Below are 15,313 nucleotides of genomic sequence, written 5' to 3'. Positions count from 1 at the left end.
AATTTTCACAGACACCAGATGTCAAGGTAAAGAAGGATTGGGTGCAGATTCCAACATGTCCAATCCTTTCTTCTATAAAAGATAAGCTGCCGCGAGAAGTGTATGACAGCAGCTTCTTCCCATGCCTGCTTTGCCTAGACAAATGTTCATATGAATGGGGTATGAATAGCTGTCAAATAAAAGCTCATCTACCTAAGGTGTATGGCCACTTTGAGTAAGTGTCAATCATTCTTAGAATGTCATTATAGGTCTAAAAAAGTAAGTTTTAGTTAGATGTAGTGCAAGTAGTTATAAGTGTAATTCAAAGTTGTCCAAATGTCCTGGAAAACAAAAAAACTAAACATACTGTATATACTTACTGTCCTCGCTCCCACTTCCATTCTCCCAAAGCCAGTCCAGTTGAACAGCGTTTTTTGTGTTTGAGGTCGAAGCCTGCATTGCCTGTTTAGCCAATCAGCGGATCAAGCAAGACACCACAACGGTTACTGATCGCCTGAGCATGCAACGTACGAACCAACCCCAAAACACAAGAAGTGTGGAAGGGCATCCACTTTAGGATAAATGCAGCGATGGAAGCAAGGAAGGTATTTTTTTAAATGTTCTCCAGCACACTGAGCAGTGTTAACGGATTTATTAAGTGCAAATGTTGCGGGGGAAAAAAAGCCCCAAACTCCTCCAAAACACAGCAAATCTACATCAGCCCAGACCCGGCTTACAAAACTGCATTTAGAGGCTGCAAAAGTATAATACAGTCATGGCCGTAAATGTTGGTACCCCTGAAATTTTTCTAGAAAATAAAATATTTCTCACAGAAAAGGATTGCAGTAATACATGTTTTGCTATACATATGTTTATTCCCTTTGTCTGTATTGGAACTAAACCAAAAAAGGGAGAAAAAAAAGCAAATTGGACATAATGTCACATCAAACTCCAAAAATGAGCTGGACAAAATTATTGGCACCCTTTCAAAATTGTGGAATAAATAAGACTGCTTCAAGCATGTAATGCTCCTTTAAACTCATGGGGCAAGTAGCAGGTGTGAAAAATCACACCTGAAAGCAGATAAAAAGGAGAGAAGTTCACTTAGTCTTTGCATTGTGTGTCTGTGTGTGCCACACTAAGCATGGACAACAGAAAGAAAACTGTCTGAGGACTTGAAAACCAAAATTGTGGAAAAATATCAACAATCTAAGGGTAACAAGTCCATCTCCAGAGATCTAGATTTGCCTTTGTCCACAGTGCACAACATTATCAAGAAGTTTGCAACCCATGGCACTGTAGTTAATCTCCCTGGGCGTGGACGGAATAGAAAAATTGATGAAAGGTGTCAAAACAGGATAGTCTGGATGGTTGATAAGCAGCCCCAAACAAGTTTCAAAGATATTCAAGCTGTCCTGCAGGCTTGGGGACCATCAGTGCCATCGCGAACTATCCGTCAACATTTAAATGAAATGAAACTCTATGGAAGGAGACCCAGGAGGACCCCGCTCCTGACACAGAGACAAAAAAAAGCAAGACTTCATTTTGCCAAAATGAACTTGAGTAAGCCAAAATCCTTCTGGAAAATGTCTTGTGGACAGATGAGACCAAGATAGAGCTTTTTGGTAAAGCACATCATTCTACTGTTTACCAAAAAGAATGAAGCCTACAGAGAAAAGAACACAGTACCTACAGTGAAATATGGTGGAGGTTCAATGATGTTTTGGGGTTGTTTTGCTGCCTCTGGCACTGGGTGCCTTGAATATGTGCAAGGCATCATGAAATCTGAGGATTACCAACGGATTTTGGGTGCACTGTACAGCCCAGTGTCAGAAAGCTGGGTTTGCGTCCGAGATCTTAGGTCTTCCAGCAGGATAATGACCCCAAATATATGTAAAAAAGCACCAAGAAATGGATGGCAACAAAGCGCTGGAGAGTTCTGAAGTGGCCAGCAATGAGTCCAGATCTAAATCCCATTGAACACCTGTGGAGAGATCTTAAAATTGCTGTTGGGGAAAAGGTACCTTTTCAATAAGAGACCTGAAGCAGTTTGCAAAGGGAGAGTGGTCCAACATTCCGGCTGAGAGGTGTAAGAAGCTTATTGATGGTTATAGGAAGCGACTGATTTCAGTTATTTTTTCCAAAGGGTGTGCAACCAAATATTAAGTTAAGGGTGGCAATAATTTTGTCCGGACCATTTTTGGAGTTTGGTGTGACATGTCCAATTTGCTTTTTTTCCTCCTTTTTTGGTTTAGCTCCAATACACACAAAGGGAATAAACATGTGTATAGCAAAACATATGTTACTGCAATCCTTTTCTGTGAGAAATACTTAATTTTCTATAACAATTTCAGGGGTGCCAACATTTACCGCCATGACTGTAAATACTGTATATGGCACATAAGCAAAACCAAAGCAAAAATAAATGGTATTTACAAATTTTTCCCTATGATTTGCACTTTTCCGTACGTGCACGAGGGAAATTTTTGTTTTGTTTTTTCGTTTTGGGTAAAATTTTCAGTTCGGTAATTTTTTCGGGTTTGATTTTTTCGGATACATTCAGTATTCGGAGTATCATTATTTTTTTTTTCTTTTTTGCCCTTTTGCCAGGGTACCACGAAAAAGAAAGATGCTGTAGGGAATTGTGAGAAACAAATTAGATTTTTTGATAAACATTTTTTTTATTTAGAAGCAGGGGACCATTTTGGGGAGCGGGTGCAGGAAAAGAAGGGAGCCGCAAAGATCGGAACATTGGAAGACAGGTAAGATAATGTTTAATTTTATGTGATTTATTAATACATAATGTAATGTTGAATGAAAGAATGAATGAATGCTAATTGAATGATTGGTGTGTTTGATGTGTTTGATTAACAAATGATTTATGTATAACGTTTCATGTTGGTTATTTTTATAATATTTTTTTTAATGTAGATATTTATAGTAAAATATGTGATTTTTATATATACTTATTGTTAATATATTAATTTTTATGCAATGTGTATTTAAAAAAAAATGCAAAATATTTTCAATAAAAAAATTTCCCATGGCAATTAGCTATGCATTTCCTTAACCTACTAAACCAGATCAATAAAGGGAGAGGGGAATTTAACCTTTTAAGGACCAAGCCCATTTTAACCTTAAAGGACAACTGTAGTGGTACACTTTTATATATGCCCATGCTCGGGTCTCAAAAATAAACAAAATAAACTCATACATACCTTCCTACGAGCCCCGTTGGTCCGGCACAGGCCTCACGGTCCAGCAGTGCTGACTTCATTCCCCTTCCTGGGGACGGGGACGCCACAGAGCCGTATCACCGTCCGTAGCGATGTCCTGTCCCGGTCGGTGATAGGCTGAGCCCACTGTCATGTAAGGAGCTCTGGCCGGCTTCTTACATGACAGTGGGCTCAGCCTATCACCGACCGGGGTGGGACATCGCTACGGCCGGTGATACGCCGATGGCTCTTCGGCGTCCCGATCCCTAGGAAGTGGAATGACGTCAGCACTGCTGGACCGTGAGGCCTGTGCCGGACCAACGGGGCTCGTAGGAAGGTATGTATGAGTTTATTTTGTTTATTTTTGAGGTCCGGGCACGGGCATATATATAAAAGTGTTCCACTATAGTTGTCCTTTAAGGACCAGGCCAATTTTATTTTTGCATTTTCGTTTTTTCCTCCTCGCCTTCTAAAATCCAAAACTCCTTTATATTTCCATCTACAGACCCATATAAGGGCTTGTTTTTTGCGTGACCAATTTTACTTTGTAATAAATCCTCTCATTTTACCATAAAATGTATGGCGAACCTAAGAATTTTTTTTTTTAGGGAGGAAATTTAAATGAAAACCACAATTTTGCACATTTTGGAGGGTTTTGTTTTCACATTATACACTTTACGGTAAAAATGACGTGTTCTTTATTCTGTGGGTCAATATGATTAAAATTATACCCATGGCTAGATACTTTTATTTTTTTGTACTGCTTAAAAAAAAATCGCCCTATTTTGACCACGTATAACCTTTTCATTTTTCCGTATATGGGGTGGTATGAGGGCTCATTTTTAGCGCCGTCATCTGTACTTTTTATTGATACCACATTTGCATATATAAAACTTTTATATAATTTTTAATAATTTTTTTTTTAAATAAAATGTGATAAAAAAAAGCAGCATTTTTGGACTTTTTTTTTATTTTTACGTTTACGCCATTCACCGTACGGGATAATTAACATTATATTTTGATAGTTCGTACATTTACACATGTGGCGATACCAAATATGTTTATTTTAAAAAATTACGCTTTTTGGGGGTAAAATGGGAAAAACGGACAATTTTCATTATTATTGGGGGAGGGGATTTTTCACTTTTTTTTACTTTTTATTTACATACCTGCGGAGGGACAGGCGAGGACGGCGCAGCAGTAAGGACCAGCGGCAGGCACACGTGGAGGTGGAGGCGGCGGCAGGCAAGTCTAGAAGGGAGCAGCGGCAGGCAAGTGGAAGCAGCAGTGAACATCGCCGTAAAGTGATATTCATTGCAGCTTCTAGGAGTTTCAAGGCATGCTGGGAGTTGTAGTTTTGCAACATCTGGAGGGCTGCAGTCTGGAGACCACTGTGCAGTGGTCTCCAATCTGTGCTCTTCCAGATGTTGCAAAACTACAACTCTCAGCATGCCCAGACAGTCCAGGCATGCTGGGAGTTGTAGTTCTGTAACATCTGGCCCTTCAGATGTTGCCTAACTACAACTCCCAGCATGCCTGGGCAGTCTGGGCATGCTTGGAGTTGAAGTTTTGCAACAGCTGGAGGCACAAAGGTTGGGAAACACTGAGTTATGAAACAATGTTTCCCAACCAGTGTGCCTCCAGTTGTTGCAAAACTACAACTCCCAGCATGCCCAGACAGCCGAAGGGCATGCTGGGAGTTGTAGTTTTGCAACAACTGGAGAAGAACAGTTGGGAGACCGCTAAGTAGTGGTGTCCAAACTGTAGCCATCCAGATGTTGCAAAACTTCAACTCCAAGCATGCTGGGAGTTGTAGTTCGGCAATATCTGAAGGTCCAGATGTTACAAAACTACAACTCCTAGCATTCCTGGACTGTTTGAGCATGCTGGGAGCACAGATTGAACACCACTGCACAGTGGTCCCCAAACTGCAGCCCTCCAGAAACTACAACTCCCAGCATGCACGGACAGCCAAAGGGCATGCTGGGAGTTGTAGTTTTGCAACAGGTTTGCACAGGGTACATTCACATGGACGGGTTTACAGCGAGTCTCACGCTGCAAGTTTTAGATGCAGCAAATTTTCCGCTGCAGCCCAAACTCCCAGCGGGAAACTCGCTGTGAACCCACCCATGTGAATGTACCCTAAAAACACTACACTATACTACACTACACAAAATAAAAAGTAAAACACTACACTACACAAAATAAAAAGTAGAACACTACATATGCACATACCCCTACGCAGTCCCCCCCCCCCCACCAATAAAAATGAAAAACATCAGGTACGGCACTGTTTCCAAAATGAAGCCTCCAGCTGTTGCAAAACAACAACTCCCAATTTTGCCGGACAGCCATTGACTGTCCTGGCAGGCTGAGAGTTTTGCAACAGCTGGAGGCACCCTGTTTGGGAATCACTGGCGTAGAATACCCCTATGTCCATCCCTATGCAAATCCCTAATTTAGGGCTCAAATACGCATGGCACTCTCTCACTTTGGAGCCCTGTCGTATTTCAAGGCAACAGTTTAGAACCACATGTGGGGTATTTCGATAATTGGGAGAAATTGGGGGGGGGGGGGGGGGGCTTTTTCTCCTTTTACCCTTTATTAAAAGGTAAAGTTGGGGTCTACTTGCTGGTGTTGCCCCATACTTTTTATTTTCACAAAAGGTAAAAGGGAAAAAAGACCCCCAAAATTTGTAACGTCATTTCTCCTGAGTACGGAAATACCCCATATGTGGATGTAAAATGCTCTGCCTGCGCACAACAAGGCTCAGGAGTGAGAGCGCCATGTACATTTGAGTTGATTTGCACAGGGGTGGCTGATTGTTACAGCGGTTCTGACATAAATGCAAAAATAAAAATAAAAACACCCACATGTGACTCCCTTTTGGAAACTACACCCTCACGTAATGTAACAAGGGGTATAGTGAGCCTTAACACCCCCACAGGTGTTTGACAAATTTTTTGTTAAAGTTGGATGGGAAAAAAAAAAAAAAATTCACTAAAATGCTGGTGTTACCCTAAATTTTTCATTTTCACAAGGGGTAATAGGAAAAAAGCCCCCCCAAAATGTGTAACCCCCATTCTTCTGAGTATATAAATACCCCACATGTGGATGTAAAGTGCTCTGCGGGCGAACTGCAGGGCTCAGAAGAGAAGGAGCGCCATTTGCCTTTTGGAGAAAGAATTTGGATGGAATTGAAGGCCACGTATGTTTACAAAGCCCCCATGGTGCCAGAACGGTGGAACCCCCCCCCCCCCCCCCCCCCCACACACACACACATACACACAGACACACATGTGACCCCATTTTGGAACTACACCCCTCACAGAATATAATAAGGGGTGCAGTGAGCAATTACACCCCACAGGTGTCTGACAGATTTTTGGAACAGTGGTCAGTGAAAATGAAAAATGTAATTTTTAATTTGCACAGCCCACTCTTCCAAAAGTCTGTCAGACACCAGTGGGTGTAAATGCTCACTGCACCCCTTATTAAATTCTGTGAAGGGTGTAGTTTTTTCTTCTTCTTTTTATCGCTCTTGGGGGACCTCAGATTTATTTTCGCTTAAGGCCTCAAAAAGTCTAGAGCCACCTCTGGCGGGAAGTACCACCAAACCAGGACGTACATTTACATCCGTGGTTGTTAAGGGGATACTTACTGTACGTACTGTATATATTGTTAGTCTGTGTATATTTTATGTACTGTATATATTGTACATATTGTGTGATGCCACCTGGGGTTTGGGGCAGTGGCGTTGCTAGGGTTGGTGTCACCCGGTGCGGTAGAAAATGGTGTCACCCCAACATGCTGGGAGTTGTAGTTTTGCAACAGCTGGAGGCACCCTGGTTGGGAAACACTGACATAGATAGATATAGGAAATATATATAGACCAGGGGTACTCACCTATTTTTAGTGAGGGGCCGCTTATCCAGGTCTGCCATCCGGTATAGGTCCAAGCTGTATGCTAAGGCTTGGTGCACACCTAGCGGCCTCAGTGCCATGAAGGCAATGGCAAACTAACAACTGAAGTGTGGAGGATGTATGACCTGAATACTGCTGCACACTGTAACCTCTGACTATAATACTGCCACACACTGTATCCACTGAATATAATACTGCCACACACTGTACCCACTGAATATAATACTGCCACACACTGTATCCCTGAATATAATATTGCCACACACTGTACCCACTGAATATAATACTTCCACACACTGTACCCTCTGAATATAATACTGCCACACAATGTCCCTGAATATAATATTGCCACACACTGTACCCCCTGAATATAATACTGCCACACACTGTACCCCTTAATATAATACTGCCACACACTGTACCCCTAAATATAAAACTGCCACACACTGTACCCTGGATATAATACTGCCACACACTGTGCCTCTGGTATATTACTGCCACACACTGTACCCCTGAATATAATACTGCCACACACTGTACCCCTAAATATAATACTGCCACACACTGGACCCCTGAATATAATACTGCCACACACTGTGCCTCTGGTATATTACTGCCACACACTGTACCCCTGAATATAATACTGCCACACACTGTATCCCTGAATATAATACTACCACATACTGTGCCCTGAATATAAAACTGCCACCCACTGTGCCCCTGGTATATTACTGCTACCCACTGTGCCCCTTAAAATAATACTGCCATCCACTGTGCCCCTGAAAATAATTCTGCCACACACTGAGCCCGTTATATTACTGCCACACACTATTCCCCTGCAATATTACTTGCAGATGCTATGCTCTAACGCTGACTAATGTACCTCTGTGTCTCTTAAAGCAATAAAATGAAGCCACTGTGCCTATAGAATGGATGACGCCACTGTGACCCCAGAATTAATGATGCCAGTGTCCACAGAATTAATGATGCCACTGTGACCACAGAATAAATGATGCCACTGTGACCACAGAATTAATGATGCCACTGTGACCACAGAATTAATGATACCACTGTACCCACAGAATTAATGATGCCACTGTGACCACAGAATTAATGATGCCACTGTACCCACAGAATTAATGATGCCACTGTGACCACAGAATTAATGATGCCACTGTGACCACAGAATTAATGATGCCACTGTGACCACAGAATTAATGATGCCACTGTACCCACAGAATTAATGATGCCACTGTGACCACAGAATTAATGATGCCACGGTACCCACAGAATTAATGATGCCACTGTGACCACAGAATTAATGATGCCACTGTGTCCCACAGAAATAATGACACAACTGTATTCCCAGAATTAATGATGCCACTGTGTCTACAGAATTTATGATGCAATTGGGCCCACATAATTAATGATGCCACTGTGCCTCCAGAAGTAATGATGCCACTGTGACCACAGAATTAATAATCCCACAGTACCCAAAGAAATGATGATGCCACTGTGCCCCACAAAATTTATGATGCCACTGTGTCCCACAAAATTAAGGATGCCCCTGTGACCACAGAATTTATGATGGCACTGTGACAACAGAATTTATGATTCCACTGTGACCACAGAATTTATGATGCCACTGTGCCCACATAATTAAGGATTCCACTGTGCCCACAGAATTAATGATGCCACTGGGACCACAGAATTAATGATGCCACTGTGACCACAGAATAAGTGATGCCACTGTACCCATATCATTAATGATGCCACTGTACCCACAGAATTAATTATGCCACTGTGACCACAGAATTAATGATACCCCTGTACCCACAGAATTAATGACACAACTGTATCCCCAGAATTAATGATGCCACTGTGCCTACAGAATTTATGATGCCATTGTGCCTACAGAAGTATTGATGCCACTGTGCCTCCAGAATTAATGATGCCACTGTGCCTACAGAATTTATGATGCCATTGTGCCTACAGAAGTATTGATGCCACTGTGCCTCCAGAATTAATGATGCCTCTGTGACCGCAGAATTAATGATGCCACTGTGACCACAGAATAAGTGATGCCACTGTACCCATATAATTAATGATGCCACTGTACCAACAGAATTAATGATGCCACTTTGACCACAGAATTAATGATGCCACTGTACCAACAGATTTAATGATGCCACTTTGACCACAGAATTAATGATGCCACTGTACCCACAGAATTAATAACACAACTTTATCCCCAGAATTAATGATGCCACTGTGCCTACAGAATTTATGATGCCATTGTGCCCACAGAAGTATTGATGCCACTGTGCCTCCAGAAGTAATGATGCCACTGTGACCACAGAATTAATTATGCCAAAGTACCCACAGAAATGATGATGCCACTGTGCCTACAGAAGTAATGATGCCACTGTGTTCCACAAAATTAATGATGCCACTGTACCCAAAGAATTAATGATGCCACTGTGCCCACAGAATTAATGCCACTGTGCCCCCATATGAACTTTGCCACTGTAACTCTCCATCTGTTGTAAACTACAACTCCTATCATGCACAGACAAAAGGTCATCATGGTAGCTGTAGTTCTACAATAACTGGAGAGTCACAGATGGGGGAACACAAACTTTTACCTGAGAGCTTAGGCTCGCTGTCCCAGGTCCAGCACTGCTCCGCTGCTCTGGCCTCTTCTAGTCAGGCCTGGCCAAAGCAGAAGATGCAGGCAGCTAATCGTGCCACCTGCATCATAGGAGAAGCGCCGGCAGGGACACATCTCTCCCTTGCTCCAAGCCGCGGCTATTCATTTGTATTGGCATCTTAAAGACACCACTACAAATGAATAAGAGGAGATCCAGCGGATGGTCTGAATGACTGGCGGACGCAGTCCGGATCTGGACTGTGGTCTGCCAGTTGAGTACCCCTGATATAGGACATAGATCAATGTTTCCTAACCAGGGTGACTCCAGCTGTTGCAAAACTACAAAACTTAGCATGCTGGCAGTTGTAGTTTTGAACAGCTGGAGGCACATTGTTAAGGAAACACTGATCTATGTCCTATCTCAGTGTTTCCCAACCAGAGTGCCTCCAGCTGTTACAAAACTACAACTCCCAGCATGCATGGACAGCATTGTAGCTTTGCTTTGGAGACACCTTGGTTGGGAAACACTTATTTATGTCAGTGTTTCCCAACCCTCCAGCTGTTGCAAAACTATAACTCCCAGCATGCTAGGAGTTGTAGTACTGCAACAGCTGAGGGCACCCCTGGTGAGAAAGTGGTGGGAGGGGGGGGGGGGGGGGTTGAGCAGGGATCGTGCTGGGAAGGGGGAGGGATGATGCTGAAAAAGGGTGGGCATGGATGGTGGGGGGTAGTTTACCTTACCTGACTTGAAACACTGCTGGGCTCCTGTATCCTCCAGGCTCTTCCTGCTTGCTGGGGTCATGTGATGTTTTGGTGTCACATGACCCAAGCAGAGCAGTAGAAAGCTGCCAATCAGGGGCAAGAGAAGCCGAGTAAGTGCCCGATAACTCCACAGACTCGCTGTGTGCACGCTTGGTCTGCACTGCAGACTGAGTATACAAAAATAGCTTGTGACAGGGATGAACGCTGGGACAGGGTGTCACCCCACCAGAGGGTGTCACCCGGTGCGGCCCGCACCCCACACCCCCCCCTAACAAAGCCACTGGTTTGGGGTTAGTTTAGGTTGGAAGGTGGGTTAAAAGTGGGGAGGGGGTTTCTATGGGACACACACACACACACACACATATATATATATATATATATATATATATATATATAACAATATATATACAGAAAATTCTGGACTGGTTCATGGACATCTGGTAACATGTACTGGAGGCATGGGATGCGGGACCAGCTCAGGGCCAAAAGAAAAAAATAAAGTGGTTTATTTTGTTTGTGTTGGTTTGTATTATTTTGGTATATATGATTAGTGATCAAGGGCTGTGTTTGTGGGAGGGGCATGGGCCTATATAATGCCCACAATCCCTTTCCTCGGGGCGTGTCTTACGTTCATGCTGTTCTCTGTTACCAGAAGCACTGCTACTAGCTCAGAGGAGAGGAGGTCTTGGTGTACAAAATTGTCCAGTCTGCCAGGCTACATGAGTGCCGGTACCCTGTTAATATGGGGTAACGGCTTGGTTTATTTCAGCCTGCCATGGCGTTTGTCTGCCCGCCGTGGAATTTCTTTATACTGTCATGTTTAAGTGCGGTGATCGGTGGGGTAAATACTGCTTACAGGGGCAATTAAGAGCTGGCTAGCCACTGCACTGGCAAATGTTTCATCATCATTTATACTTCTGTTGTTTGTTGCCGTATTACTTTCAACTGTGGCACTGGGTCAGCCCTCTTTCAGCTCCGCTACGCTCTGGGTTGCAGCAGGACCAGAGCTGCAGTCGGATTAGAGCATGGAGTGTGCTAGAGGCGGAGGTTCTCTGCCTCTTTCATACGTCTGCATGTCGGGGGGGTCTGGCCGCAGGTATGCTGTGATCGCAGGTCAGCCTGCGCTTGCTGCACAGCAGAGGCATAACATGTCACAGTGTGATGTTTTCCCTGTCGCTTATGCAGTTTCAGAGTGGAGGGAATTTCAAACAGATTGTTACCCACAGCTGAGTTATTCATCGCAGGGGATAGGGCTCATCAGAATGAAGCACTGGGTCAGCATGCAGGAAACTAATTGGTGCTGGTTGGGAATCACAGGTGCCAGGCGCATATCATTCTCGCATTACTGCTGGGTTTTCGTTTCCCTGTTTGCAATTCTTGGGGTCACAAGCTCTCAGTTTGTCACAAGAAGTTTTTTAGATTATATTGGTAGTCATAGCTCAGCTCCAACAGACAATGAGCTCCATGATGTCTTCTAAGGCAACATTTTAGAGCAGACTTGAATCTCTGGAAAGGGATGGGTCTGCCCCTCACACCGTTCCTGTAGGGCAGCGGTCCTCAAACTACGGCCCCCGGGCCACATGCGGCCTGCCGAGGACATTTATCCGGCCGGCTGCTGCCTGGGACATCCCTGTGTCCTGAAAGATGTTTTCGGGACACAGGGATGCGCTCTCGGAGACCCCGCGTTTACTTTAAAAACGCAGTGGCTGCCGGGAAGGTGGCGCACACAGGGACATCACTGACGCCGTGCGTGCGCCCATAGCAACGGAGCGCGGAGGAGCGGGGCAGCGATGAAGACGTGCGCTGGCCAGCTTGGTAAGTGTTACCAGCGGCACGTCAGCTTCGGTGCTCCGACCACCCCGCTCCTTCGGTCCCGGGACTTACTGCTATGTCCGGACCGGAGGAGCGGTGGTCGGAGCACTGAAGTGGGGCAGAACACAGGCATACAGCCTCCAGCCATACACTGGCTGGAGGCTGTATGTCTGTGGGGGAACATACTGCACCTAATGTGGGGAGCTATACTGCACCTAATGTGGGGGAACATGCTGCACCTAATTTGGGGGAACTATACTGCACCTAATGTGGGAGATCTATACTGCACCTAATGTGGGGAGCTATACTGCACCTAATTTGGGGGATCTATACTGCACCTAATGTGGGGAGCTATACTGCACCTAATGTGGGGGGACATTATACTGCACCTAATGTGGGGGAACCTGCTGCACCTAATGTGGGGGAACATTATACCGCACCTAATGTGGGGGAACATTATACTGCACCTAATGTGGGGGAACATTATACTGCACCTAATGTGGGGGAATTGTACTGCCAACCCTAATGTGGGGGAACTACAACCTAATGTGGGGGGATCTATACTGCCAACCTAATGTGGGGGGAACTGTGCTGCGTACTTAAAGTGGTAGTCCACTAATAAGATATATAAGTGTGCATAGGAATTTGTTCATGTTTTGTTATCTATAGTCCGGTCCTCCAACGGTCTGAGGGACCGTGAACTGGCCCCCTGTTTAAAAAGTTTGAGGACCCCTGCTATAGGGGGTTTAAAAAATAAAAAAAGGTGTTTATTGTTTACTTTGGTTTTGGATTCGTGTTGGTTCAGAGTGTTCTGGGACGAAATACATTACCAACGTTTTACCTAATACAGATGTGTAATAAAGAAAAAAAATTAATTGATATACATATTGATACATACATTCATAGATAAATCAGTTACAAGGTCATTATAGTAGTTTCTGCTTGTGGGTATCAGGTACAGGTTAAGTGGTATGCATCACAGTCGACTCATAATCAAACTACACGCGTCTGTTGGTACGTATCAGCACACAGTCAGGTCCGCTTTTAGGTTTACAATCTCCGGCCATATTCTGTACATATCCTCATGTAGCTATTAGAGATGAGCGAACTCTTCAAAGATTCGATTCGACCGATTTGACGAATTTCCGAGAAAGTTTGTTTCGATCCGAATTTTTTTGCGGCTAATCTATATTAAAAAAGGCTATTTCTAGCCTACATACAGCCTCTATAGGGGTATAGAACACTTTGCTGTGTTCTAAAACGCATATGGAGTGTGCTGAGGTAGTGAAATAATACTGTTATTCAGAATAACATGCAGATTACCGGCATCGCACAGCAGCACAATGACAGAGCCTGGTGGTGGCATCAGTGTCAGGAGACCATATAGTGACTGAATGACATAGCGTGGAGGTGTTGGCAGCATGAGGACACCATATAGTGGCTGAATGACACAGCTTGGATGAGGCTGAAGCATGAGGACACCATATAGTGGCTGAATGACACAGCGTGGAGGTGTTGGCAGCATGAGGAGACCATATAATGGATGAATGGCACAGCCCGGAGTTGCCAGCAGCATGAGTAGGCAGTAGGCCTTCACAATCCCTAAGATTATAAGATGAATTAAGAAATTAAAACCGAAGATTTTGGATAAGCGGGTGCTACCTATGAGAAAATTTGAAAGACCCAGGCCCAGGCGCCATCATTTTTTTTATTTGAAAATTAAAACAAACTTTGAGTGTCCCGGACACCATCGTGTGGGTACGAAGGACCAAATCCAACAAACCCCCACAGCAACATCAGTAAAGCATATATTGCCTGAATGACACAGCCTGAAGTTGGCTGATTCACAAGTACACAGCAGGGCTTCACAATTTCCCCCAAAAAACACAACAATTTTGTAAATTTTAGAAAAAGATTTTGAATAGCGGGTGCTACCTATGAGAAAATTGGAAATTCACAGACCCAGGCCCCACAGCGGCATCAGTAACCCATATATTGCCTGAATGACACAGCCTGGAGTTGGCTGATGCACGAGTACACACTAGGGCTTCACAATCCCCCCCCCCCCAAAACAACACAATTTTTGAAATTTTTGAAAAAGATTTTGGATGGCGGGTGCTGCCTATGAGAAAATTTCTAATTCCCAGACCCAGGCCCAGCAGCGCCATCATTTTTTGATTTGAAATTTAAAATAACCTTTGCGTGTCCCGGACCCCAGCGTGTGGGTATGAAGGACCAAATCCAACAAGCAGCCCACAGGGCTCATGTGGCCATGAGATTTAGGTGCAACGTCTCCATTGCCCTGACCGGCCATTGTTTCCAAGACTTCTCGCCAAGGCAAACCATGTGAAGAGCAGCGTGACACCGCCGTGACCTGCACACATGTATGCTGAAGGGCCACTGAGACTTGTCCGGGCAGTGGAGGCTTAAGACACAGTGGAGGATGTGGAGGCGGAGTAGCACACTGTCACAGGACCAACGGGCTGACAGAGTGTAGCAGGAAGCAGCATTAAGTACACAACAGGGCTTCAGAATCCCAAAGAAAAAACAACCAATAAAAAAAAAAAAATTAAGAATATTTAGGACAGCGGGTGTTACCTATATATTGCCTGAATGACACAGCCTGGAGTTGGCTGATGCATGAGTACACACTAGGGCTTCACAATCCCTCCAAAAGAACACAACAATTGTAGAAATTTATGAAGAAGACTTTTGGATACCGGGTGCTACCTATGAGAAAATTTGAAATACTCAGGCCCAGCAGCTCCATCAGTTAACCATATATTGCCTGAATGACACAGGCTGGAGATGGCTGATGCATGAGTAACTCCAAAAGCTTCACAATCCCTTATAAAAAAGACAAAATTTTTGACAAAAAATTTTAACGAAAATTTAGGACAGCGAGTGCTCTCTATATATTACCAGAATGACGCAGCCTGGAGTTGGCTGCAGCATGAGGAGACCATTGAAA

At 44.1% G+C, this 15,313-nt stretch overlaps 1 protein-coding gene across 3 annotated transcripts in view; it reads left to right on the top strand.

Moving 5' to 3' along the window:
- Positions 1–429: 429 nt before the first annotated feature.
- Positions 430–15,313, top strand: part of PDIK1L (PDLIM1 interacting kinase 1 like) — a 77,459-nt gene continuing 62,575 nt past the window's right edge. For 2 of the 3 annotated variants that reach the window (XM_056557470.1, XM_056557469.1), the window contains exons 1-2: positions 430–584; positions 2,669–2,741. In XM_056557470.1, coding sequence (XP_056413445.1) covers positions 562–584; positions 2,669–2,741 — 96 coding nt within the window. In that variant the 5' untranslated portion in view covers positions 430–561. Of the gene's footprint in view, positions 585–2,668; positions 2,742–15,313 lie in introns of those variants that run through there. The other variant, XM_056557472.1, reaches the window with a different exon arrangement.

This window comes from Hyla sarda, chromosome 2 (assembly GCF_029499605.1).
Source record: "Hyla sarda isolate aHylSar1 chromosome 2, aHylSar1.hap1, whole genome shotgun sequence".
NCBI classification, from domain to species: domain Eukaryota; kingdom Metazoa; phylum Chordata; class Amphibia; order Anura; family Hylidae; genus Hyla; species Hyla sarda.
This window is presented reverse-complemented; position numbering and strand designations above follow the sequence as displayed.